This window comes from Castor canadensis, chromosome 15, assembly GCF_047511655.1.
Source record: "Castor canadensis chromosome 15, mCasCan1.hap1v2, whole genome shotgun sequence".
Classification (NCBI taxonomy): domain Eukaryota; kingdom Metazoa; phylum Chordata; class Mammalia; order Rodentia; family Castoridae; genus Castor; species Castor canadensis.
The window spans coordinates 97,926,310-97,950,798 of NC_133400.1; the positions used below are offsets into that span (position 1 = coordinate 97,926,310).

Here is a 24,489-nt window from a genome sequence, read left to right on the forward strand (position 1 = left end):
CCAGAGGTCCTGTCCACTGTGTTATGCAGAAGCTCAACTCAAACAAATTTATTTTACTTACAGGCCATTCATAAATAGCAGTCTCCTCCACTCCCATGGTGTGGTGGACAGAAGCATTGAAATAGTTCTAAATACTTTTAAATCTTGAATAGCAAAAACTTGAAGCCACTGCCTTATGTTTTTAAAGTGCCACTTAAATGTCATTGTGCGTGAGATAAATGCTTTCAGTTTGTCCACAGAACACTTCTGAGTTAGGACATTGTACATCTCTTTGTATACTTAGGCTCAGGATTCTGGTGAATAAGTGGTAGCTGCAGACTGACAGTGACATGGTGGGTTGAATGAAAGTCAAAATTCCATATGGTTTTGGCAATGAATCACCATTTCTCAAACTAATTACCATAGTAGACCCTCATTGGGTAAAAAAGACCAAAGCAGACTTTTATTTATAGGATTTATTCCTTCAAATTTATAGTTACTTATTAGGAAATGAAAACAGTAAACTGTTTCGATGAGCAGCTTAAATCACAGGTTGTTACATAAGATGTAGCATCAGGTATATTTTAGTATTGTATCTTAGTTGCACAACATCAAGAAAATCTCATGTGACTTTTCTTCATTGCTGAGGAGACAGTGTAACCCAAGTAGGTGCCCCAGCTCCTCACACCACTGAAATGGTGACCACGGTGAGGGACTGGGTCTTGCAGAAACTGCCATGTTGGCACCACCTCAGGCAATGCAATGGATTATCCAGCTCTGGTGCAGTTAAGTTTGGTGACACACTGAAGTTTGCATGTGACATTTTATGTTAGTGTTTTTCTTAAAGGAAAATAACATTAAAAGACATTCACACTAAAGAGCTGGAACAGTTTGAGAAATACTGATTTATAAGATTTATTATAGACGGATCTAGATTAAATAAGATGGGAGCTGAATGGGCAGGGTGATAGAGTGAAATAAAAACACATGAAAGAACATCTGGTTTAAAAAAGAGCTCTTCTCCAGTCAGTTCAGGACTTACAATAGTAATTACAGCAATAAACAAATAAAAATTCTTTCTTACTCCTGCCAGGTGCGGTTTGCAGCCTTGATTACTGTGTTAGCACTGGCTGAAAAACTGAAGGAGAATTACATTGTCCTGCTACCAGAATCCATTCCTTTCCTAGCAGAATTGATGGAAGGTAATTCCTGAACTGTTAAGCAATAATTAGGGTAAAATTCTGTGTGAGTGTGCCTGATGGGGCCACAGGTTTGGATGTTGTGACTCGCAGCAGGTCCAGGCCTGCCGTGTTCCCAGGCTGGGTTGTGGGTCAGGAGCCCCACCTGTTCATCTGAGGTTCTCATCACTCATGCACTCTCACTGGCTTCACGCCTGTGGGGTTTGTGCTCATACAGACTACCTCATACGTTTATATGATCATTTTGGTCCCCAGTGTCACTGGGATGCAGTCTAACATCCATCATAACGATGATCAGCACTTGTCTGGTGCTCAGGGTCAGGAGCTTTACCGGGTGATCTCACTTCGTCCTCACTGGGATAAACAGCACTGTTCCTGTTTAGAAAGGAGGAAACTCTGCCAAGCACGGTAAACCCTGTACTCTAGCTAACCGGGAGGATCGTGGTTCAGGGCCAGCCTGGACAAAAAAGTTTGAGAGACCCCCATCTCAACCAGTGGTTGTGCACAGTGATGTGTGCCTGTCACACCAGATAAGCAGAGGAGCACAAATGGGAGGATTACTGTCTAAGCCAGTGAGTGTCACTGGTGGTGCTGGCTTAAACAGTCCAAATGCACCGTGCTGGAACACAGGTCCTGAGCACGATCCTTCTTATTACAAGGGGATGGTGGCAAGGAGACAGTGTTTTCCTATCAGTGGTTCACTGTGTGTCCTGCACAGAGGCATGTATGTCATCCTGTGTGTGACCCGGCAAGGGGCTATGGGGGCCCTACAGCATAGCAGCACCTTGGGTTTGACAGCTGGGTTTGGCTTAGCCTCCCAGCCCTACCTGAAGGGAGTGGAGGCAGAAGGGAGCAATGCGCCATCGCCAGAGAACGACAGTCAGGACTGGGCCAGCCTCACTGAGGCAGGGTGGCTGGTGGACCTGCTTTTAATTCTTGAGTTTTCATTTTCTAGATGAATGTGAAGAAGTTGAGCATCAGTGCCAAAAGACCATTCAGCAACTGGAGGCCACGCTCGGGGAGCCGCTGCAGAGCTACTTCTGAAGCCTGCTCTGTTGAGCAGGCTTTTTTACCTTTATATTTTCATTTGGGGTGTTTGGTGCCATGTTACTTTTGGTGCTTTCACACCTGCAGATATTTAATGACTTCTTCAGAATCCCCGCCTGGTCTGGGCTGTCACAGAAGCATCTCCTGCCATTTTGTACAAAATTGCTAAAGATTAAATGAGATGTCTTTAACACAGACTGTGTTTGTCGCTCCTTGGGCGTGAAGCCCTCCCTCCCTGGTCTGTGTCGTGTGCTCAGCAGTGTCTCGTGTACACGGAGCCCCTGTTCGGGGTTCCTTCAGAGTCACTCTACTCAAGAAGATGGCAGCATTTGCACTTGATGCAGTTCATTTACTAACGCCGTATGAGTTTTTGCTTTTCATTTTGCGTAGAGTGACACTTCAGCCTGAGTTTGTGTGTGTGCCTTGAGGCAGTTCTGGAATGCACTTTTAGCTCAGAACTATGATTGTCTCCTTTGTCTTTTCCTCTTTTGTGGGGAGGGAGGAGGCAACTGCCTATGGAACAACCCATGCGGGGCTCTTCACACAAATGGGCCTGAACGGTAGGCGGCGGGAGGGAGCCTCCCTCCCTCCACAGTTACAAGTGAGCACATTCTGGTGGTGAATTCAGAATTGCTCATGTGAGGAGGTATCAGTACATCTTAAATTCTCTAATCTCCAGTTCTATGTGATGGTGAAGCTGAAAAGTGAGGGAGGGCTCAAATAAAATTAAACCATCTATCGATGAGTCAGTCTTACTAGCTGCACACAAATGAAAATGAATTTTTAAGACTCTGAGAACAGAGTAGGAGTGTGCTTTTATCTTCCCTAAGTGCCTGTCAGTCTCCAGCATGGCATCCTCCACTAGCGTTCTTTATGAAGAAATGACCGTGGGGGACTGCAGAGCCCTCTTCCCTCCTACAACTCACTGTCCCCTCCCCGCATCTTTTTGAGTTTGGCAGGACTTGGCCTAATAAATTAACATAAGAAAAGACTTAAGAGCTAGTAGTTTCAACAATGATTTTTAAAAAACCAAGATTGATACTGTATTTTTTTCAACATCAATATAAGTAGCTAACGAAATCTGTTAGGAAACTATTCCTAAATCCTGGCATTCTGTCCAGGAGTTTAGTACAGTAACATGATCGGACCAATTGAGCTTCTCCCCATGGCCCACATCCAAACCTTTGAACTCTCCTGTAACAAGATCTGACCTGTGAAGGATCTACACGGAACTTCTGCCAGCAATCTTCAACTAGCAAAAATTACAGAAATGCAACAGTGTAACTTGCTGATACAGGTTTGATTTTAATCACTTAAAGCAGAACAAGGTTTTGATCTCCATTGCTGATGGTGATAGACTAATCTTTGTAAGAGCAGTTGCCTCCTGCTCCCCTGGGTTCCCGTGGGCTCCCGGGAACAGCCTCTGCTTCCTGATAGCCGTCTGCTTTGTGTGCTCACTAAGTCTCATCTGACATGACTTTGCTACCTACTTGTATCTTAGGAGCTGTGTCCGCCCAGCCTCCACCAAAAACTTCCCCTAGGTGTACACAGACCTTGACTCAACAGGAATCAGCTGCCTTCAAGAATGACATCAGTTAATGTCAACAACATTTGCTTTTTGCCTTAATGTTTCTGCTGTGTTCAGCTATCATAGTGTTAATTGTTTTGTAAAACTGTGCAAGAAAGCCAGGAGACTGCTAAAGGTTGCCAGTGATAGGTGCTGATCCTGAAGGGATCACTGCGGAGTAGTGTCTTCTAGTAACAGCTTAGCTGACTTAACGGCTGCGAAACTCTCAACCCTGACGAACCCGGAGGCAGACCACGCACAATGGTAGGACACAGAAGTCTCAGCTTCTGTGAGAAGAGAACAGCGAGCGCACTGCTGCTGTGTACCACCCTGCTTCGTGTCCAGCTGCTAGCACGGTAGCCACTGCAGTACAGTAGGCACTTAGCTACCTGTTTATCTGGTTTAGAAGGAGGCCAAGCAGGGGGAGCCTTGCTGGCTGTATGTGAGCTGCAACTGCCCCAGGTTTGCCCCTAGGAGCTGGAAGTGGTCACACTGCACACCAGGTCAGGAACGCCCAGCAGGATTCATGTCCCATGGGCTCAAGTGAATAGACAGCGTAGGAAGAGCGAGGTGTGTTTTGATGTGGCCAGTAGCACAGAAGCCACTTGTATTTTGGGTTTTGTGGCTGCCCTGGCGACTACCAGCTCCTTACTTCCAGCAAGTGGATGTGGCCGTCAATTTCCAGCATGTCAATGCTGCCGAGGTCTTGAAATCTGTGCTTGTACTCCACGCTGTGCACACCGTTCACCGCCACCTTGAATCCCCGGACATCACAGTAAATGATCATCTACGAGGAAATGAGACGGTCACCAGGGGATTCCTCAGTTTTAAAGTTTTCATTTGTTGTACGGCGGTCAGGAAACGGGTGGCCTGCTTTGTGCCTAGAAGCCCTTCAGCCTGCTGTGCTGATTTCTAGGGCCTGAAGCCAGAGTGTCTGCAGGAGGCACTTACACTGTGGTCTCTCACTGGGGCCTTGCACTGGGCCCATGGACTTCTGACTTCATGCTTCCCCTCCCCTCCCCCCAGCACCACTGAAGACTGGGAACTAGTGAAGGAGGAAAGCTGGCGTCCTGACCCTCATTCACTGAGAAGCTGCTTCCAACAGCAGGTGGAAGCCAAGGGCCTTGGATCCTGACTGTCCTCACGCCTCACCCTAGGGAATGTCAGCAGCTCGGAGCGGATGACAGGTGCCCAGTGCTTTGCTAAGGTAGCGAAATGAGCACCTCGAGCCCCGGGTCCTAAAGCACTACACACCTAACCCTACACTTTCGAGCCCACTCAGTGCCAGCTGGTGGCCTGCACTGCGCTCCTTGCCCTGGCAAAGCTTCAAAAGCAAACACAGGGTGGCCAGGCCTGGCTGCCACCCCATCCCATCCCCAAAGGCCAGGCTGAGGCACCAAACCTGAATCTTCAAAGATTGGCAATAGAAAATAGAAATGGCTGCCAAGGGAAAGGAGGACAGCGGAGCTGTGCAGACCACAGAAACGACCAGAACCAGAGCTGTACTGCAGCGGGAATACTGTATCCCGAGACCCTATCTCACTGAGAACGGCGGGAATGAATCCCAGTTCTGACTGTAGAAGGAGCCTTCAGTGATGTGTGTTGAGACATCTCAGGGAGCGGAGCACAGCCTGGAGGCCTCGGAAGGACACCAGACGGACGCAAACCCCGTGGGAACATCAGCAAATGGGACACAGCACAGAGAAGTAGAACTAGCACACAACTGGCAAGCACACTGCTGCATGCAGAAAGCAAAGGGGAGCACAGAAGAGTGGACAGAGATCCTCCACAGCCACCTGATGCTCAGAACAGCTGGTAAAACCATCAACGTGACGGTTTTTTTTTAAAAAAAAAGCATACAAATGAAATTACAGTACTGAATGAGAGGTTCTTAAAAGATGGGGTGGGGTTGGGCATGGTGGTACACACGTGTAATCCCAATTATTTGAGAGGTAGAGACAGTGGGATCACTGTCTAAGACCAGCCAGGGCAAAAAAAAAAGCCACCTACATCTCAATAAACAAGCTCAGCATGGTGGTTCATGCCTGTAATCCCAGCTACATGAGAAGCAGAGAGAAGGATCACTGCCTGAGGCTGGCCCAGGCAAAAGCACAGAATTCTGTCTAAAACAAACTAAAACAAAAAGGGCTGGGACATAGCTCAAGTGACAGCTCACTCACCTAGCAAAGGCCAGTACCTGGGTTCCATTCCCAGCACTATAAATTTTTTTTTAAATATTAAAGAATTTGTTTTTGGATACGGTTTCATATGTCACCAGGCTGGCCTTGAACTTGCAGTCTTCCTGCTTCGGTCTCCTGAGTGCTGGGATTACAGTCATATGCCAGCATTTCTACCAAGTGAATTTGAAACAGCAAGAATATCCTGTTTAAATGAGAGTGAGTGGGAAGTTCTAAAATGTCAACAGCCTATTGAAAATCAGAAGTTTGGGGAAACCGGAAACAGTATCAGCATGGAAACCGACAGCAGTGTTGGCCACCGAGGGTACGAGCGAGCGTTAGTAATTACTAACGAGGAAAGATGACTGAGGATCCCAGGAGTGCAGGGCGCCACCCACCACCAACTGGACTCGGGCCTTCAGCCAGCGAGCCTTCGACTCTGTCCTCAGAGAGTGGAGAGCGGCCTGGTCTCAGCGGTATTTGTCTGACTGTGAAGTTGCAGTAAATATTTTAATTTGCACTGTAGTGTTTTTCCTGAATTCCTTCTCTCGTTTTTTTTGTTTTGTTTTGGTTTTGTTTTTTTCAGTACTAGGGTTTGAACCCAAGGCCTCCCACATGCTAGGCCAGCATTCTACCACTTGAGCCACACCCCAGCCCTGGCCTCTTGATCCTGCAGCCTCAGCTCCTGAGTGCTGGGATTACAGGCGCATACCATCACACTCAGCTACTGTTACCTTTTTAAATTTTAATACCATACACCAAACTTGGGCCCTGATAGGTCAAAACCAAGTTCCATCACTGATTTCCTATCACCAGCTGCAAGGACCGACTTCCTGGGGTACTAAGTGTCTCCCTCCAGCAAGCCCCAGGCTATCCTGAATGTCCTGACCCTTGCCAGCCACAAGTCCTGTGCCACCCTTGCCACCTCTAGAGGCGTGTTCAAATCGTGCCCTAAACCTGGCTTTCCACACCCTTCCCAGCCTTCTGAGTCCCAAACCAATATCCACAGCTTCAGGAGGCTTCCATGACTGCCCAATCTGCTACCCCCATTCCGGGGTGCTGCCCCCATTCCGGGGTGCTGCGTCGGGTGGGGCCTTGGGAATGAACCCATCGTCTGGGAAATCACCATCGTCTGTTCAGCCGTGATGTTCACCTTTTGTTCTGGGTGGTACTGGGCTTGAACTCAGGGCCTCACGGTTGCGAGGCAGGCGCTCTGCCACGAGCCACACCCTCAGCCTGACGGCCACGCTTTTAACAATGAACTGTGACGGGCGCCCGCACGGTCCAGAGCACGTCCAGTTTAAACGACACCCCCCGTGAGCCGTGGTCATGAGGCAGTGAGTGAGCCCGGCCAGCCAGGCGTCCACGTCAAGGGCCTTCATTCTCCTCCGACTCCCAGAAGCGTGTTTTGGGGCGGGCGTGTCACCACAGTGCTCACGTCCTGGCGTCTGCACATTCTCCCTAAATCCACAAACAGGACCAGTTCTTTGCACGGTTGCCTCGTGGAGCTGCGCGTGCCATGGACAGGACGGACACACAGTTTCAAGGATCCTTGTGTCCACTTGAGTACATGTGTTCCCATCTTGCCAAAATTTGTATTATTTGGGGCCACACGGTCATTTTCAATATAATGACGAATGTCAAATAATCCCAGTGCAAATACCGTGGCACCCTACTGGCTTCGCCATTTATGCCGAGGTCCCATATTTTAAAAGAAGACTCTGAATTTACAGTCTTTACGCCAATAAAAGCCCTCGCACAGCCCCCACGATGCACCGGACTCGACGGAGGCAGAGCACTTATTCGGCCCCTACTCCCACGATTTTTTTTCCCGTCCCATTCCAAAAACCACAGTCTTACCTCAAAGTACATGCCGGGACTAAATGGGAAGCAGGTGCTACTCCTCTCCTCTTCTCCCCAGGCCCCCTGGAGAAAAGAATTTCGCACGAATGCTTGGGTTTTCAGGCGTGGGTTCAAGTGTAGAGCAATGTCCTTCGATTTTCCTGCCATTAGATCGACACTGAAGCTTTCAAGAGAGAGAAACATGTAATTAGTCAAGGAGGAAAGAGGACGGGCAGACTCTGGGACTAGCCCTCAGACTTGAACTACATTAGAACTGGATACGTATGAAAAGTGAAAGGGGGCGACACTGCAAAATTTGTAAAATACAGAGACCCTCGTATCCGTGTGGGGGCTGGGGCTGTCAGGCACAACTGAAGCCTGTGTTAGGACACCCAGGGCTTCTTGGGTGCTGAAGCCAGGCCCTCAGCAAGGCCTCTCTGAGCCAGGAAAACAGGCTATTGTCAGGAAGCAGCTCTTGTCTCAAACTTGCAGGACTGGACATCTTGGAAAAGGTTCTTTTTATTTTATTCATTATTATTTTTTACCTTTTTGAGACAGGATCTCACTATGCAGCCTAGGCTGGCCTCAAACTCACGAGCTTCCTGCCTCAGCCTCTGAGGTGCTGGGATTACAGGTGTATGTCACCATGTCTAGCTGGTTGGAAAAAGTTCTTAACGTAGAAATTGTCTAAGTCACCAGGTATGAGGGGGCCCTAAAAAGAGATGCCTAACCTGGGGCTGCCTGGGGTGCTACAAGGCAAGGGGGACCTCATGGACAGAGGAGGCCTCAGTCAGTACATGGACTTCAGTCGTGATTGGCCTCCAGCTTGTTAGCAGTGTATCCTCATCACGCTTTCACAGGTCTGATGTCACAGGAGGACACGACACCAATTTAATTCAACTCAATCCCTCAAGCCCACAGAGGTGCAGGACGGTGGCAGCAGCGTTCATGTTGTCACCAGTAATACGGGGAAGCTCACCCTTTGGCATCTGTTTTCACTTCTCCTTTAATGACAACTGTCCTTCCGGGGCCCATGGAGGAGTTCAGCCTTGCTTTGAACGGCAGGCTCTGCAAAGAAGCCACAGTCAGAGGCAGGCAGCTGCAGAAGGGGATCCGGAAGAGAACTGTCCAAACACCCCGAGAATGGCTAAGGGCCCGGGGACCCCGTGAGAGGGTGAAGCCTGCTGTGGTCCCAGCTGGGTCCCCTGTACTGGTCCTGTGCCAGCTCACAGTACACACTCAATGACTGGGGGACATGGAGTGGTTCCTGTGTGTGATACTCCAGCACAGCCACCAGTGCCTGGGTCTGTATTCTAACTAGGAGGAGGTCAGACACACACACTTGGTGGCCTGGCAGACACTCAGATCTGCCCAGGGACAGCAGACAAACGCCGGGGGCAGCTTTGACATTCTACTTGGGGTGAAGGTTACACAAAACAGCCAATTATCACTTAATTTCTACAGTGTTAAGAAGCTTTCTGCTCTCCACACCTTTGACAAAGAGTTGATAGGAAGGATTTTGGTGCAAGTGAGAGTGTGGTTCACAGTCAGATCTCCACTCTTGGTGTAGACGGTTCTCGGTATGATTTTAGAAGAGTCCCCTTCTCTAGCACTAGGCTGCAGGGAAACACCCCGGTCAGGAGTGCAGAAGTGGAGCTGCCTCCCAGGCCGCGCTGCTCATTTCCCAGGCAACTCACAAAATGTCCCACTTGCAATCAAGCAAGAGCATACTTACGAGGTGAGAGATGCCAGGCTTTTGCACCTGTTGGGAGAGGAAGAACAATGAGCACGTGTACAGAAAGACATTTCATCCCATGAGCAGGATGATCTGGTTACTGAGCTGAGCCTGGCCATCCCCAGTATGCAGATCAGTGCCCGCTGTGCCTGGGCACAACACAGGCAGCCAGTGCAACTGCAGGGCAACTGAGCCTGGAACGGAGTTGACAGCCCTGTTCACTGGAACCCTTTATGTTCCACCATAAAGCAAGTATTTTTCACAGGACTGCACAAGAGCTTCAAATATGTTACTGATCCCTTGCAGTGCCCCCAAACATTGAGCCTGTTTATAATCACCATTATGAACAGCAAAGATGCAATTTTCAAGCCACCCTTGTTCCCACAGGGGTGAAGTTCAGTATTTACAAAGCCTGGCAGCAGACAGGACTGTTCACAGGTAGGCATGAGGCACGTTTACAAGACGGGGTTGGGGTGGTGGGGGCAGGGATGGGATGGCGGTCATTTAAACTGACAGGCTTCCCATCAGTGAAACAGCGAGACCATCTGAAGTACACGCCTCAGTTCCTGCATGACTGCTGCTATACTGGCCTCATATTAAAAACAGAATTTTTTAAAACCCACCCTCCTCTCACCCATGACAACTAAAAACATATTTTAAACCAACATCATTAAGAGGTTTAATATTTACATTTTCTTGGTTTAACTCTGTCAGTCCTAGAGCCGATGCCTGGGCACCTTGTAAATCCTGCAGAAGAGATAATACAGAGTAACACTGTAACATCTTCAGAACATCTTTTGAAAATACTTGTTTAACATACCAGAAAATGGCCAATGGTACTTGGTGTGAAAAATGACTGAAAGTTAGGATCTGAAAGTGTGCCTGACAGTTGGGGCCCCCAGTCAGCAAGCATTACAGAGACTGAGATCCAGAATGACAAGACGACAGCGCCAGGCATGGCTGTCCAGAGCACAGACCGGCTTCATCTTTGGGACAAGTTAGCCATGACCAAGAAACTTAACCAGCCTGCATCTAGGAAGCTGTCCTACAGAAGCACGCATGCTCCCATGGGAAGGAACACATGATTCAGCTAAAAGGTTTGTTTTGCCAGAACTGTCCTAGATTTAAGGTCCCCAGGCAATAACAGCCTGGTCAGGGAGAAGCATCCAGCCAGTCTGAAAGTCACTTCCAGGAGGTCAGTCCTCAATGCGGGAGACTGTTACACCCTTTTGTCCCAACAGGCTATGTGGCTGCGGAAGGGTGCTCACCGAGCTGAAGCTGAAGCCAACCGAGTGGATGTTCACTGTGCCGTAGATGCCCAGTGTGTCTATCTTCTCTGGGCTGATCCTGTGGGCGTAGAGCAGCGTGTGCTTCCCGTTCACAGCCACCTGGATGGACACAGTGACAGGCCCCCAAACACAATTAGCACATGAACGTATTCTCCAAATTCAAATGTTTCCTTAGGGGTGGGGATGGAGCGAGGTGCACAGAGCTTGCCTAGCAAGCAGGAAGCCCTGGCTTCCATGCCCAGCTCTGCAGGGACAAAGAAACGTGTCCTCAGGCTGCGTGTTATACCTTGCCTCCAGGTCTCCCCTCACATCTGATCACTGTGGCTGCAGCAGCAGTGCTCCTGAGCTTTTAGGTTCCTGAGCCGATTAAACACCTGGACAGCTTTCCCCAGACAGACACGTGCACTCAGGAATGTGTGTGCATGTGTGTGTGTGCACCTGTGCGTGGTTCACGGCCCACAGGAGCAACACCTGGGGCTTCCCCTCCCCTAAAGTCCTTGAGGAACGTGAGCAGAGACCACGCACGCAGCAGATGCGTAACAAGTGCACTTGGAGTCTGCTAACCATGGAACTTGTCAAGCTCAGTGCTCATCTATAGGGCGACTTCAACCTCAATGGCCTTGCAGGTGTGAGGAGGTGACAGAATGACTTCAGTGAATCCTCCACACAGCACAGGGGTCAGGACACATGGCCCCTCTCTCTCCAGATGCTGGGGAGCTGGTGAGGGGACACACAGGAAACAAGCAGCACACAGTGGGGTCTCACTCAGGGAGTGGGGGATACACCCAGGACAGACCAAGCCCCGCAGGACACGGACAGACACACTGATGCAGGCTCTAAAAGGCAGAAAAGGGTGAGGTGAGCACAGTCCAGAGGGTTGAGTGAGGTCCTCAGAGCAATGTCCTGTCCCACACTGAGCTGTGAGTCCTCACTGGAGCCATCAGGTCTCCAGTCTGCAGAAGCTCTGCGGGCTTGAGAGCCACAGGAACAATGTCTGCCACACACATGCCACAGGGGGCCAGGGGCCACGCTGTGATCCTCTCAGCACCATCTTGTGGGAGACTTAACTTCCCAAAGCCTCTAGTCCGCACCCTGGGTCACCTGTCTGCTCCTTCTGGATCTCCCTTCCACTTTGGGGGTGGTGGCTGTCATCCCTTCTCCCATAACTAACAGGATGCTGTATCAGTCTGGAGCTCAGCCTTGCTGGGAGAAGTGGCCCTAGGAGAAGGTGGCCACACAGGACCTGTGTCCTGCACAGCACTGCATGGCAGGACTGGCTAGAGAGGGTGGCAGTGACTGCTCACTTAGCACCTGATGGGCGTTGCAGGCGGTTGCAGAGCCAGGGTCTTTGCTCGGCGTGAGCAGGTGAATCCTCTCCCTAGCAAGACCCACACAGAACCCACCTGGAATTTGTCCTTCAGCACCATGACCACGATTTCGAAGGACTTTTCTTTCTGGAAGGGCATTTCATATGTGATCTCTTCCCAGCCCCACTTCTCATTGGTCAGAGTGTTGCAAACAATGCAGTTGGATCTTTTGAAGCGAGGGTTGAAATGAAAGGCCACGTCGGCTCGAGGCTTCACACTGCTGCCACACTGCAGGTCCACCTGGAATCTGTGTGAGAAAAGATGGGGCCACATGAGCCATCAGAGGCCACTCCAGGAAAGGCCAGGGGTGGGTGACCTCTTTCCTTCATCCACAGGCCCAGCAGGCACCCTGGCCAGTGGCAAGCAATCCCCTTGCCAGGCTCAAGGGTAGGCTGCCCAGTCTTGCTTTTCTCTTCCTCAGTAACTGAGCCCTGACCTGGTAGCTGGGCTTGCCTGAGTGGTGACAGCTCTGCTGGCCAGTACACATGGGCACCCTGGAAACCATTAAGAGCCAGCACCTGCCTCCATCCACCCTGCATGCACACACCCAGCCACTCAGATGGGGATGGAGTTCTGGCTGCTGACAGTCCTGAGAAAAAGGACACTCCCCACCACCTTGCCAGGCCAGGAGCTGGCTTCTCTAATAACTGCTCGGAATGACTGCCAAGCTTAGGGTGTCTCCTGGAAATAAGCCCCACATCTTTCTCCAGCCAGTGACCTCTGGATGTCAGTCACACAGAGCTGAGCCCCACTGTAACCAACACTCCAGTTCAGAGTTTACACCTGGAGCAGGTGCTCAGGGAAGCCACCAAATCGGAACCTCCACACTGCTTTTTGCTTTTATTGCACAATCACAAAGACAAAGTTTATCGGTGATCTTCCCTCTAGCACGAGGATCTTACCTGTCCACATCACTAGGAACATGCCCTCGGATCACGATCAAAGATCCCGGCCTCAGCTGCTCAGAAATGGTGCCAACATAGGGGATCCTCTGAGGGGAAAAATGTCAACAAATGTGTGTTTACATAAACAGAATTACTAATGAAGTAATCATAACAAAACTCAGTGACACAGAAAAAGACTACATCTTCAAAGGTTGCACATAAATCTCAGAATGTGGTATTTTCAAACAGCTATAAGGACTGGGGCTGTTAGCTCAGTGATAAAGTGCCTGCCTAGCATGTGCGAGGCCCTAGGTTCAAATTCCAGTACTAAAAAAAAAAAAACTACACGGGAACAACAGGGCTAGAATACTACAAATCACTCTGCTTTCTGGGAAAAGACACAAGATAAATACTACTTGCATAATTTTCTATTTGAGAGCTTCATGAACTAAAACTTCCCCTTAATATGCTAATTCCGAAATTAGAATGAAGAACTTGTTGGAATGCCTTCCTCCCCCCTTCCCTACCATCTCACAGATGCTCCCAACAGAAGACCTGAGACCACCTGAGGCACAAGGCCATGGGGTTCCAGGCCTGAGAATGGAGACCGTGGAGCTGCATGTCTGAAGAGTGCTCTGGAGCCTGATCCAGTCCACAGCCAAGAGCAGCAACAGTCACCCTGTGAGTGCCCCAGTCTCTGCCTGCTCCTCATTTTTGGGGGGACCTGTCTACTGTCAGGTCCTAGAGATGACTCCACCACCATCCTGCCACCACAGACCGGTGCTATGTACTGTAGCTCCTGCAGCACAACCACATTGACCTTCACTCTGCAGCCTCTGAGCAGGACGTGCAGGCCAGGCCTCACTACCCAAGAGACGACATACACGTTACAGCTTACACTAGGTGGCTCTGATCAAGTGACAGGACATAAAACAAGAGGCGCAACCTAAAAATATGACAAAGTGAAGCTGGGCCTGGTGGTGCATGCCTGAAATCCCAGCACTCAGGAGGCTGAGGAAGGAGGATTAGGAATTTGAGGCCAGCCTGAGCTACATACCGAGACCCTGTCTCAAGTAAGTCAATAAATACAGGAATACAAAAAACAAAAGTGCTGCAGGTTGGAGGTTGGTGTGCTCTGTGTCTTAGTTCAAGCCCTCTTCTCTGAGCAGCCTTTTCCAGTTCCCGGGCTGACTGCATTGGCCCCAGTCACAGGCCTTTGGATTCTGTCTGCACCCAGCTCTGCTGGACGCTGAGGCTCACAGGCAGGCCTGGGCAGGGGTGAGGGATGATCAGTAGCTACTGAGAATGCATGAACTCCCAGCAACCTGGAACCTGGGATCCAGCAGACCTCCCGCAGAGCAGAAGCCACTGCTGCTGAGCTGTGGGCTGCGGCAGTGAGTGCCCTGCTGCCATCAGCAAGACGAGAGAAATCATGGAAGCCCATTCCCGCTGGAACCCTGAGGCAGGAGCAGGCTGCAAGGCCACAGCCACAGCTACATGGTAGGTGAGTGGCAGTAGAGAATATAGGGTTACATTTTCCCTGGTCTTTCAGCCACAGCTGATTCCAAGGGCGTTGGGAGTCATGAGCTGCAATCTGACAAGGTCAGAGGCTGCAAGTGCACCATGTCTTTCACTGGGGTTCTGAGGGAACATAGGGTGGCTCCCTTTGTCCAGAGAAAAGAAACATTAACCTGAAGGTATTTGTTTATGAAAGGTTAGGAACAGGTGACATGCCCTTGGCAACCAGGACCGGGTTTTGTGTACGTCAAACCAGGTGAAAACAGGGAGGTCTGGGTTTCGTTAGTGAAACTAAGAGGGTCCAGGTTTCGCTGATGAAACCTAGGAGACTGGAGCAAGAACGTTGTTTTTCAGGTAGAGGGCACTGTTTCCCAGGCATAGAAACTCTCCTTGCATTGTATAACTTCCTGCTTTGTACTGCTTATAAGCCTGATGCAAAAATAAAAAATTTGCCAGAGTGGTCATCAGCCTTCTGGTCCTCTCTATATATGTGTTGTCTGTTCATTCCTTCCCTGAGCTCTTTTGGGTCGGGGAACCTCTGTGATCCTGCCACGAGGGTACAAAGCAGTATCTCGTATAGTGTAAATCTCTTCATAAAAGGACAGTTCTTGCAACTTCAAATTTTACACATACTAGATCACATTCAGTTGTGGCTTTGTTTTCTTCTCTTTTGAGATGGGGTCTTGCTATGCTGCCTAGGCTGGCCTCTAACTCCTGCGCTCCAGTGATCCTCCTGCTTCAGCCTCCCAAGTAGCTGGGACTGCAAGGCTGTAGGCAAGTGCCACACCTGGCTGACTGTTTCATTTCAGAGAGTAACCTACAAAACTACATGTACTATGATTTCAACTAAGATGATGTGAAAAAACACTCAAACAAGAACACTGATGAAACAAGCCACAAACGGTGCCATAGTTTTTGTGGGAGGTGGGATTTAAATTTTCTCCTGTATATATTTTGATATTTTCACATTTCTGAAATAAGCACTTATATTTTATAGCCATAAAAATGATTTTTTAATTACATATTTAGTATTAGGGATGGAAAGAACCTTTGGAGACCAAACAATCCACTCTTCTCACTTGTTCACAACCATGAACAATCTGTTCCAGTCTTAGAAACAGCCATGCTCAGAGTTCTGGCTGCCTCCTGCTTTGGAAATGATCCCAAATTCCATCAGCTATACTCAACTCTTCTGGAATCCCACAATAGGGGCTCAAATGCCTTGTGGCCCACTTGTGAACCCACCAGCACTTGCTCCTGTGCACAGGGGGGAGGGTGCTGGGGTCAGCAGCTTTGATGCATCACAGACCACTGTCACTTGTATGAAACACTGCTGCGGGTAGAAATACAGAGTAGACAGTACATGGGGTAGGCCCTGCTCAGGTTTGCTGTTGCTTGCCAAAACAGCCTAGCTGATTCACCTCGCTTTGCTTTTTGGTGATTACTGCTGTATGCAGGCTAGCTATTAGGCAGACTGTAGCTAGAAAGCTGCACGGGCACTGTGAAGTCCACAGCGTAGTCGGGGGCTACTCAGATGGAATGAATGGTACGCTCTGTATGGCCGTCTGAAGCCAGGCCCCCTCCCTCTCCGGAAAATGTCTGAACAGGGAAGGGCATGGACAGCACTGTCCACCAGGACCCTAGCTTAGACTTCAAGTTAGAACTGGAGACAAGCAGCAGCACAGGGATGCAGAATTCACTCTGGCTAGGGGACCCAGTCACCAGGCCAGAGGATTGGTGGCACTGGGGATGTTGCCAGTGCCACTGTACCACGTGGACAAGAGACAGCTCTTTGTGAGGCGTCATGACTCCGTGTCTGCAGCCACGCTGTCCCCTGGCCTGGCTTTGGGCTTCTGAGAACTGCTCAGTATCACGTACGAAACTTTTCTTCTGCTTAGAGAACTGGCTTCCGCTTCTTGTGACCCTAACCCTGGCTACTTGGCCACTGAACAGCAGAGCGGGAGTACCAAATAGATGCTGAGGAGCATGTGGCAGAGATCCCGACTGAGGCGCCAGAGAAAGCCTGGGGCGAAGGTGTGATTTGTGCTGGATTCCCACGGCCAGGCAGAGAAGCGAGAAAAGGCAAAACCCATCTAGGGGCAAGGAAGTGGCCAGGGAGCACTGGAGGAGGGGAGCACTGCAGGAGGGAGCACTGGAGGAGGGAGCACTGGAGGAGGGAGTACTGCAGGAGGGAGTACTGGAGGAGGGAGTACTGCAGGAGGGAGTACTGCAGGAGGGAGCACTGCAGGAGGGAGTACTGCAGGAGGGAGTACTGGAGGAGGGAGTACTGGAGGAGGGGAGTACTGCAGGAGGGAGCACTGGAGGAGGGGAGCACTGCAGGAGGGAGCACTGGAGGAGGGGAGCACTGCAGGAGGGAGCACTGCAGGAGGGGAGCACTGCAGGAGGGAGCACTGCAGGAGGGAGCACTTGAGGAGGGAATACTGGAGGAGGGGAGTACTGCAGGAGGGAGCACTGCAGGAGGGAGTACTGCAGGAGGGAGCACTGGAGGAGGGAGCACTGGAGGAGGGAGCACTGGAGGAGGGGAGTACTGCAGGAGGGAGCACTGGAGGAGGGAGCACTGGAGGAGGGGAGTACTGCAGGAGGGAGGACTGCAGGAGGGAGCACTGGAGGAGGGAGCACTGCAGGAGGGAGCACTGGAGGAGGGAGCACTGCAGGAGGGAGTACTGGAGGAGGGAGTACTGCAGGAGGGAGCACTGGAGGAGGGAGTACTGCAGGAGGGAGCACTGCAGGAGGGAGCACTGCAGGAGGGAGTACTGGAGGAGGGGAGTACTGCAGGAGGGAGTACTGGAGGAGGGAGTACTGCAGGAGGGAGCACTGCAGGAGGGAGCACTGGAGGAGGAAGCACTGCAGGAGGGAGCACTGGAGGAGGGAGTACTGCAGGAGGGAGTACTGGAGGAGGGAGTATTGCAGGAGGGAGTACTGGAGGAGGGAGCACTGCAGGAGGGAGCACTGGAGGAGGGAGCACTGCAGGAGGGAGCACTGGAGGAGGGGGTACTGGAGGAGGGGAACACTGCAGGAGGGAGCACTGCAGGAGGGAGCACTGCAGGAGGGAGCACTGCAGGAGGGGGTACTGCAGGAGGGGGTACTGCAGGAGGGAGTACTGCAGGAGGGAGTACTGGAGGAGGGGGTACTGGAGGAGGGGAACACTGCAGGAGGGAGCACTGCAGGAGGGAGCACTGGAGGAGGGAGTACTGCAGGAGGGGGTACTGCAGGAGGGAGTACTGGAGGAGGGGAGTACTGCAGGAGGGAGCACTGGAGGAGGGAGCACTGGAGGAGGGAGTACTGCAGGAGGGAGTACTGTAGGAGGTAGTACTGCAGGAGGGAGTACTGGAGGAGGGGAGTAGTGCAGGAGGGAGTACTGGAGGAGGGAGCTTTGGAGGAGGGAGTACTGCAGGAGGGAGTACTGCAGGAGGGAGTACTGGAGGAGGGGAGTACTGCAGGAGGGAGCACTGGAGGAGGGAGCACTGGAGGAGGGAGTACTGCAGGAGGGAGTACTGTAGGAGGTAGTACTGCAGGAGGGAGTACTGGAGGAGGGGAGTAGTGCAGGAGGGAGTACTGGAGGAGGGAGCTTTGGAGGAGGGAGTACTGCAGGAGGGAGTACTGCAGGAGGGAGCACTGCAGGAGGGAGTACTGGAGGAGGGAGTACTGCAGGAGGGGGTACTGCAGGAGGGAGTACTGCAGAAGGGAGCACTGCAGGAGGGAGTACTGCAGGAGGGAGTACTGGAGGAGGGGAGTAGTGCAGGAGGGGGTACTGCAGGAGGGAGCACTGCAGGAGGGAGTACTGGAGGAGGGAGTACTGCAGGAGGGGGTACTGCAGGAGGGAGCACTGGAGGAGGGAGTACTGCAGGAGGGAGTACTGGAGGAGGGGAGTAGTGCAGGAGGGAGTACTGCAGGAGGGAGTACTGGAGGAGGGAGTACTGGAGGAGGGGAGTACTGCAGGAGGGAGTACTGGAGGAGGGGAGTACTGCAGGAGGGGAGGCTTGGGTCCCACATCAAAGTGACAGGAAAGGGATGTTTAGCAATGCCAGTCACATGGGAGTTGGGAGGCTGCGTCCAGTAAGTATAGTGGGAGGTGAAGACACATCCAGGTTGGTGGCAGTGGACACTGGCGGGGGTGGGTGTGGAGAGAAGAGAGGTACAAGGGACATTTCAAAGGAAACTGCTCTAGAAGTTCACCATGGCAAACAGGAGGAAACACATGTCAAAGGGAAGATGATGACTTTAGTCTTTGATCTCTGGTGAGAAGGGCTGGCAGTGCATTAGGCAGATGTACCATAAGGAGCTGAAGATCCAGAACTGCTTGGGGGACTACTCAGAGCACATGTCTAAAAGTCGAGCAGACGTGACTAGTAATGATACACAAGCAGATAAAGAAACGGACAAGAAGAGCCAGCCAAGGTCTCAGTGGTTTCTAAGACATGCAGGTGTGACCTGACTGCCATCTTCCTTGGCTTCCTTGAAGGCCTTCCGTGGCTGGGCCTGCCCTTGGGATTTTAGGCAGGACGCAGCACTCTGAGCAGTGAGGAGGAAGCCTGTGCCTCTACTGTCTAACAACAGTGAGGTTATGCTGAACAACTGCGTTCCTTCCTGGAGTCTGGACTCTGCCATGTGCTAGGCAGAGGGTGCCATGTGACCAGCCCTCAGGAAAAGCCCTTCCTCACAGACACTTCACAGCTGTGTCACACTCCCCGCAGGGCGCAGGGCGTTAAGAGGACCTTGGAACCTTGTGCTGGGTTTCTCCTGATTTTACCCGAGCTCCATATCCTTCCACTGTAATAAGTTACAGCCATGAGCATAGCTCTGTGCTGGTAAGAAAAGGAAGCCTGACATCTTTAATTCAGAATCCTATCACTGGGATTGGTCAAAGAAATACACTAAATAAGAAAAAAGACACACACCAGTCACGATATTTGCCTTATCCTTTCTAAGAAGAATTAACAGAGTTCCCACCAATGTGGGTAGAAAAACATTACTGAAAGAGACACTAAAAGTTATGTGTGTCATGATATCCAATAAAGAATTTAGGAGAAGCCGGGTACCTATGTCCCAAGCTACTCAGGAGGTGAGATGGAGAGGATCATGGCTCCAGACCAGTCCTGGCAAAAAAAGCTTTCAAGAGCCCATCTCAGTGGAAAAAAACTGGGCGTGGTGGTACGTGCCTGACATCCCAGTTAAAATACGTTCAGGTTGATGTGGGCAAAAAGTGAGACCCTATCACTAAAATAATCAGAGCAAAAAGGGCTGGGACATGGCTCAAGCAGTAGAGCGCCTGCCTACCAAGTGTGAGGCCCTGAATTCAAACCCCAGCACCACAAAAAAAAAAAAACAGGAGAGACTCCATAACATTTCCTCACTGTGTGAACTGATCACTAACAAAACAAAATAACCACGAGCCAATAAAACAGGTTTCAATCTAGCCTGTAAAACATCCCAGTGACACCAGTTACATGCAATGTCTTTTTTTTCCTTTTGAACATTGGAAGGTCAAAAAACAACAACTAAAAGAATGACTTCAGTGTAATACAGCATTCATGTTTAAACTGCACATGTTTAAAAGAGGGAAATTTAAAGACAGCAAAATGTCATTGCCATTCAGTTCAGATTTTTTACCTTAACCTTTTGTGAGAACTGAGTGTAAAACAGAGAAACTAAAAAACAAAATAAAATGGAAAAAAGCTACTGTGAAAAGCATTTCCTGGGAAACTTGCTAATCTCAACTGTCCTGAGAATGCCCGGCTGCTCCAAGAGGCCTCAGGGCCAAGCAGTGCTGCCTCCCAAGCCCCCTCCTACTTGCCTCAGCTCCCCCTTGACAGGAGGGCCCTGACCCCAGAAGTGAAGGGATGCCAGAATGCTAGGATAGAGACATACAGGGATTTTAATCTGTAACATTATTTTCTAGCCAATATTAAAAGTAAGTGTCTTTGTGCGTAAAGGGCAGGAGTGAGCAGCGAAACCTGGCCTCCACTCCATCCTCCGGCTTCAGCCAGGATGACACTCTCGGTCTCCCTTGGGAGGCAGACGGTTTTCATGCTTGCTTTTTAATCTTTGCAGAAACTCAGTCCACAGCCTTTGCCAGGTTATGTACACTGGAAACAATCTTCCTGTTTAAGTCTATTACCACCAGGGCCTTTCCGCTAAACTGAGTTTGCTTGATGTGGTGGTTATACCTCATTCTCACACAATGGCATTGAAAGCCAGCCACAAAGTAATCAGACCTGCACCCACACACGCTGGAGACTAGCTTGGGCCTTACTTCAATGACCTTCATCATCAGTAGTGTCCCAGTGACCTATGGGGCTTACTGAAGACTCAGCTACCCCCCACTCGGGACACACTTCAGGTAAGCAGAAGCTAGACATTCCATCCCCAAAGATTCTCATCATCACACCAAACCAAGACCAGCTCCTGACTGCAAGTTCCAGCCATGACAGTCACTCAGGGGATCTGGAATCACCTGCACTGGACTGGGCAAGATGCATCTTTTCATACTGCATCTCACCACTGGCACTGCACACTTTCTCTGCTCAAGTGCCAAGCAGTATTTTAAAAGTAGAGGAGAAAGCTAAGAATTAAGTTCATATGGACAATTTTCATTTTTTAAAAGCAATGAAAAGACACACCTGCATTCCCAGTTATATGCAGATAAGAGAATCATACATGGAGGCCAGCTGGACAAAAGTTAGCACAAACTTATCTCAACAAAGAAGCTGGGTGTGGTGGTTCACATTTATAATCCTAGATAACTGCAAGGTAGATGGAGAAGAATTGTAGGCCAGCATGAAAGCACAAGACCATATCTGAAAAAAAACAAGCTAAAAGCAAAAAGACTGGAGACATTGCTTAAGTGGTAGCAAGTATGAGGCCCTGATTTCAATCCCCAGGACTGCCAAAAAAAGAAAAAAGAAAGGGCAATGAAAAACAAGGTGTGGTGGTACACACCTATAATCTCAGCACTTGAGGGGCTGAGGCAGGACTGCAAGTTCAAGACTACACTGGGCAACACAGCGACACCCTGTCTCAAAAAAAGAAGTTGGGATGTGGCTCAGTGCAGAGCACATACAGTCCTGAGGCCCTGGATTGCACCCCCAACACTGAAAACAAAAAAAAAACTTGTACAATAAGAAATTCATTTTCCTTTAAAAATTCTTTAAAGGTCTTTCCCCTCCACTACCAAAGGTTGACAATCCCTTCCTGTACACCACATCCTCTGTTTGTGACACTGCTCTCACCACTTTGGGTTGTCATGGGGACCTCTTCTACTGGGGACAAGAGCCAGGTCTGTTTTTCAGCCAGCACCTACCACAGTCCCTATCACACGGTGGGTACTTTACATACTTTCTCTGGATTTCTCTTTTCTTTTTTTTGGTCATACTGGGGTTTGAACTCAGGGCTTCACGCTTAAACTTGATAGGCAGGTGATTTACCACTTGAGCCACTCTGCCAGCCCCTTTGTATGTAGGGTATTTTTGAAATAGGGTTTTGCAAACTATTTGCCCAGGCTGGCCTCAAACCATGATCCTCCTGATCTCTGCCTCTTGAGTAGCTGGGATTACAGGCTGAGCCTCCAGCACTCAGCCTGAGTTCTCTCCTGCCGTTCTCCCAGTGCGTAATTATTTCCAACTGGGTTTGCTCTCAGCTCCAACACAGGGAAACAGTGATTTTACGAAAATCAGTTACCGGGTTGTAGATGACATTTTGTAAGTTGTTTAAGGACAACATCATTCTTTCCCAACTTAGTGCTGATTTTCTTGACTGGAGTCTCTTTCACGTAAGATTTTAAGTGCGTTTCACGTAAAGGTTATCCAGACTGAAACTCAGGTACTCGCCCTGTGCAAAGTCAAAATGGGGGAAAGGAAAACAAGCCTGCATTATTTTTCTTCATACCGTATTTTTATATTTAAGTTGTTATTTTCTGACAGCTACCACATAATATATATTACAAACAAAGACTCAACCTCCATTCTTTCTAGTGTACTTCTATATTAAACAATGTTGGATTATAAGTACAGGAAATAGTTTTAAAATATACCAGCAGAAAATTTCTAACATGGAATTTATCATTAAAAACACTGAAAAATTGCTGGGTGTGATAGCTCATGCCTTTGGTCACAGCAAGAGGTCACATGTTTGAGGCTAACTTAGGCACCTTAGCAAGACTATCTCAAAGTAAAAATATTTTTAAAGGCCTGAGGATATAGTTCAGTAGTAGATAGCTCTCTTGCCCACTGGGTTCAATACCCAGCACCAAAAACAAAACAAAACGAAAACCCTAAACAATTGAACAATCCTATACAACTGATTATCAGAAGCATTCGTTTCACATTTTTCTGTCTGTCAAATGAGTGTTCCCATGATGGGTTTGTTCTGAGAACTAAATGAATTAAAACACAGAGGCAGGAATCACTGAGTTGGCTACTGTTATTTACAGAAGACATTGGTCTTCCTCCTTCAAATTAAGTAAATCAAAAGGGAAGAAATCCAACCTTTTGTATTCAATAAGACACAATTTTCCCGTTGCTAAAGAGGGGGGAGGGATACAGCCAGGTTTTCAAAGATAAAAGTTTCCATAAGTACAGCACTGAACAGCTCTAGGGAACACTCGATGACTCTAAGCAAAATTAAAGGAGAAACGAAACTAGAGTTTCCTAATTTTACTTCCGGGAATTCTCTCACTCTGACAGACGCTAAACAGATCTACTGCTTTTTCTCTACTGAGGAAAAAAAAAATTGCATTCCTCTTGGTTCACCACCTAAATCCAAACGCAGTTTGTATGAAGAACTCTCACACAGGGGTGACCTCAGACCCAGCCTGGCACCTGTGGCTCGCTCCTGTAATCCTAGAAACTTGGGAGGATGAGATCGCGAAAATAGAGGTTCGAGGCCAGCCCAGGGAAACGGTTCTCGAGATTCCAGCTCCAAAATAACCAGAGCAAAATGGACTGGAGTTGTGGCTCAAGTGGTGGAGAACGTGCTTCGCAAGCATGCAGCCCTTAGTTCAAACCCCAGTCCCCCCAAACAACAGCAGCAGCAAGAAAACCCCTCGGATCCTTTCCTTCTGCTGGGGTGAAATTCAGGAAGCACGGGAGAGAGCAAAAAAGCCGCAGGACAGAGTTGCCACCCCACAACCATCACTGATATCCTGAGCAGAGACTATGCATTTAAGCCCCAGAGTGGCAGGGAACCGCTGGTCCCCGAGCTGCGCAGGCTGATCCCTTGGGTCTTAGGACGAGCGGGGACTTGCGGTTTCTAATTTGCAACATTGTTGCACCGCAGCGCTGCGCTGCGGTTTAATGACGGCGTGGCAAAGCGCGCGTCCGGAGTGAGGGAGAGCAGCAGGGCTCTGTCACTGCGCCGTCCCCGGGCTGTCATTAGAAACGCCGGGAAGGACAGCGCCCTCCGCGATGCGGGAGCGGATGGAACGTAGTCCGGGGGCGGCTGGCAGCGAGGCGACACCCCGGGGCGAGTGTCCAGGGAGGGGTGGGGTGAACCAGGACCCCGAGTGGACCCCCCCACCCTCAAAGTCTCTTTTAGAGACAGCCACGTCCCACTCTGTCCCCGGCCGCGCGACTTCCAGGGCCCCTGGCCTGGCCACCGCGCCCCTGACCACCGTCACCATCCCAGGCCTGCGCCCCCGACTTACCCCGGACCGCGCGGCCGGCGCTCCACCCGCAGTTGTTTGTCCGCCGCGGGTTGCCGTCCGGGCTCGCGACCCGGCGTCCGTGACGACTACCGGAAGTGGGGGGGTCAGCACCCGTCCATTTCCGGGTTCGCGCGCCCGGCGTCCAACGTGACGTCCTCGTGGCTCTGTGGACCCCTGGCCGCCACCGGCTCCACCTCCCGCACAGCCTCCGGGCGCTGACACCG

The 24,489-nt window shown here is 50.2% G+C and overlaps 2 protein-coding genes across 8 annotated transcripts in view; one reads left to right on the forward strand and one right to left on the reverse strand.

The window, feature by feature from the left end:
• Heatr1 (HEAT repeat containing 1) overlaps positions 1–2,416 on the forward strand; it is a 50,130-nt gene extending 47,714 nt beyond the window's left edge. For both annotated transcript variants that reach the window (XM_020157469.2, XM_074056815.1), the window contains exons 44-45: positions 1,073–1,181; positions 2,134–2,416. In XM_020157469.2, coding sequence (XP_020013058.2) covers positions 1,073–1,181; positions 2,134–2,222 — 198 coding nt within the window. In that variant the 3' untranslated portion in view covers positions 2,223–2,416. The remainder of the gene's footprint in view (positions 1–1,072; positions 1,182–2,133) is intronic.
• On the reverse strand, positions 441–24,489 carry Lgals8 (galectin 8). Of its 6 annotated transcripts, none has more exons than XM_074056819.1 (11): positions 24,266–24,489; positions 22,303–22,452; positions 13,105–13,193; positions 12,239–12,449; positions 10,815–10,934; positions 10,237–10,293; positions 9,547–9,573; positions 9,303–9,428; positions 8,791–8,879; positions 7,830–7,989; positions 441–4,579 (listed from the first exon to the last, which is right to left on the reverse strand). In XM_074056819.1, exons 2-11 carry the CDS (start codon positions 22,345–22,347, stop codon positions 4,430–4,432), a joined length of 1,074 nt encoding a protein of 357 aa, XP_073912920.1. In that variant the 5' UTR covers positions 22,348–22,452; positions 24,266–24,489; the 3' UTR covers positions 441–4,429. The 6 variants fall into 6 exon arrangements, with proteins under 6 accessions (XP_073912920.1, XP_073912917.1, XP_073912918.1 ...); XM_074056816.1 differs by having other exon boundaries at positions 7,830–7,995; positions 24,266–24,482; XM_074056817.1 differs by lacking the exon at positions 24,266–24,489 and adding an exon at positions 23,442–24,252 and having other exon boundaries at positions 7,830–7,995.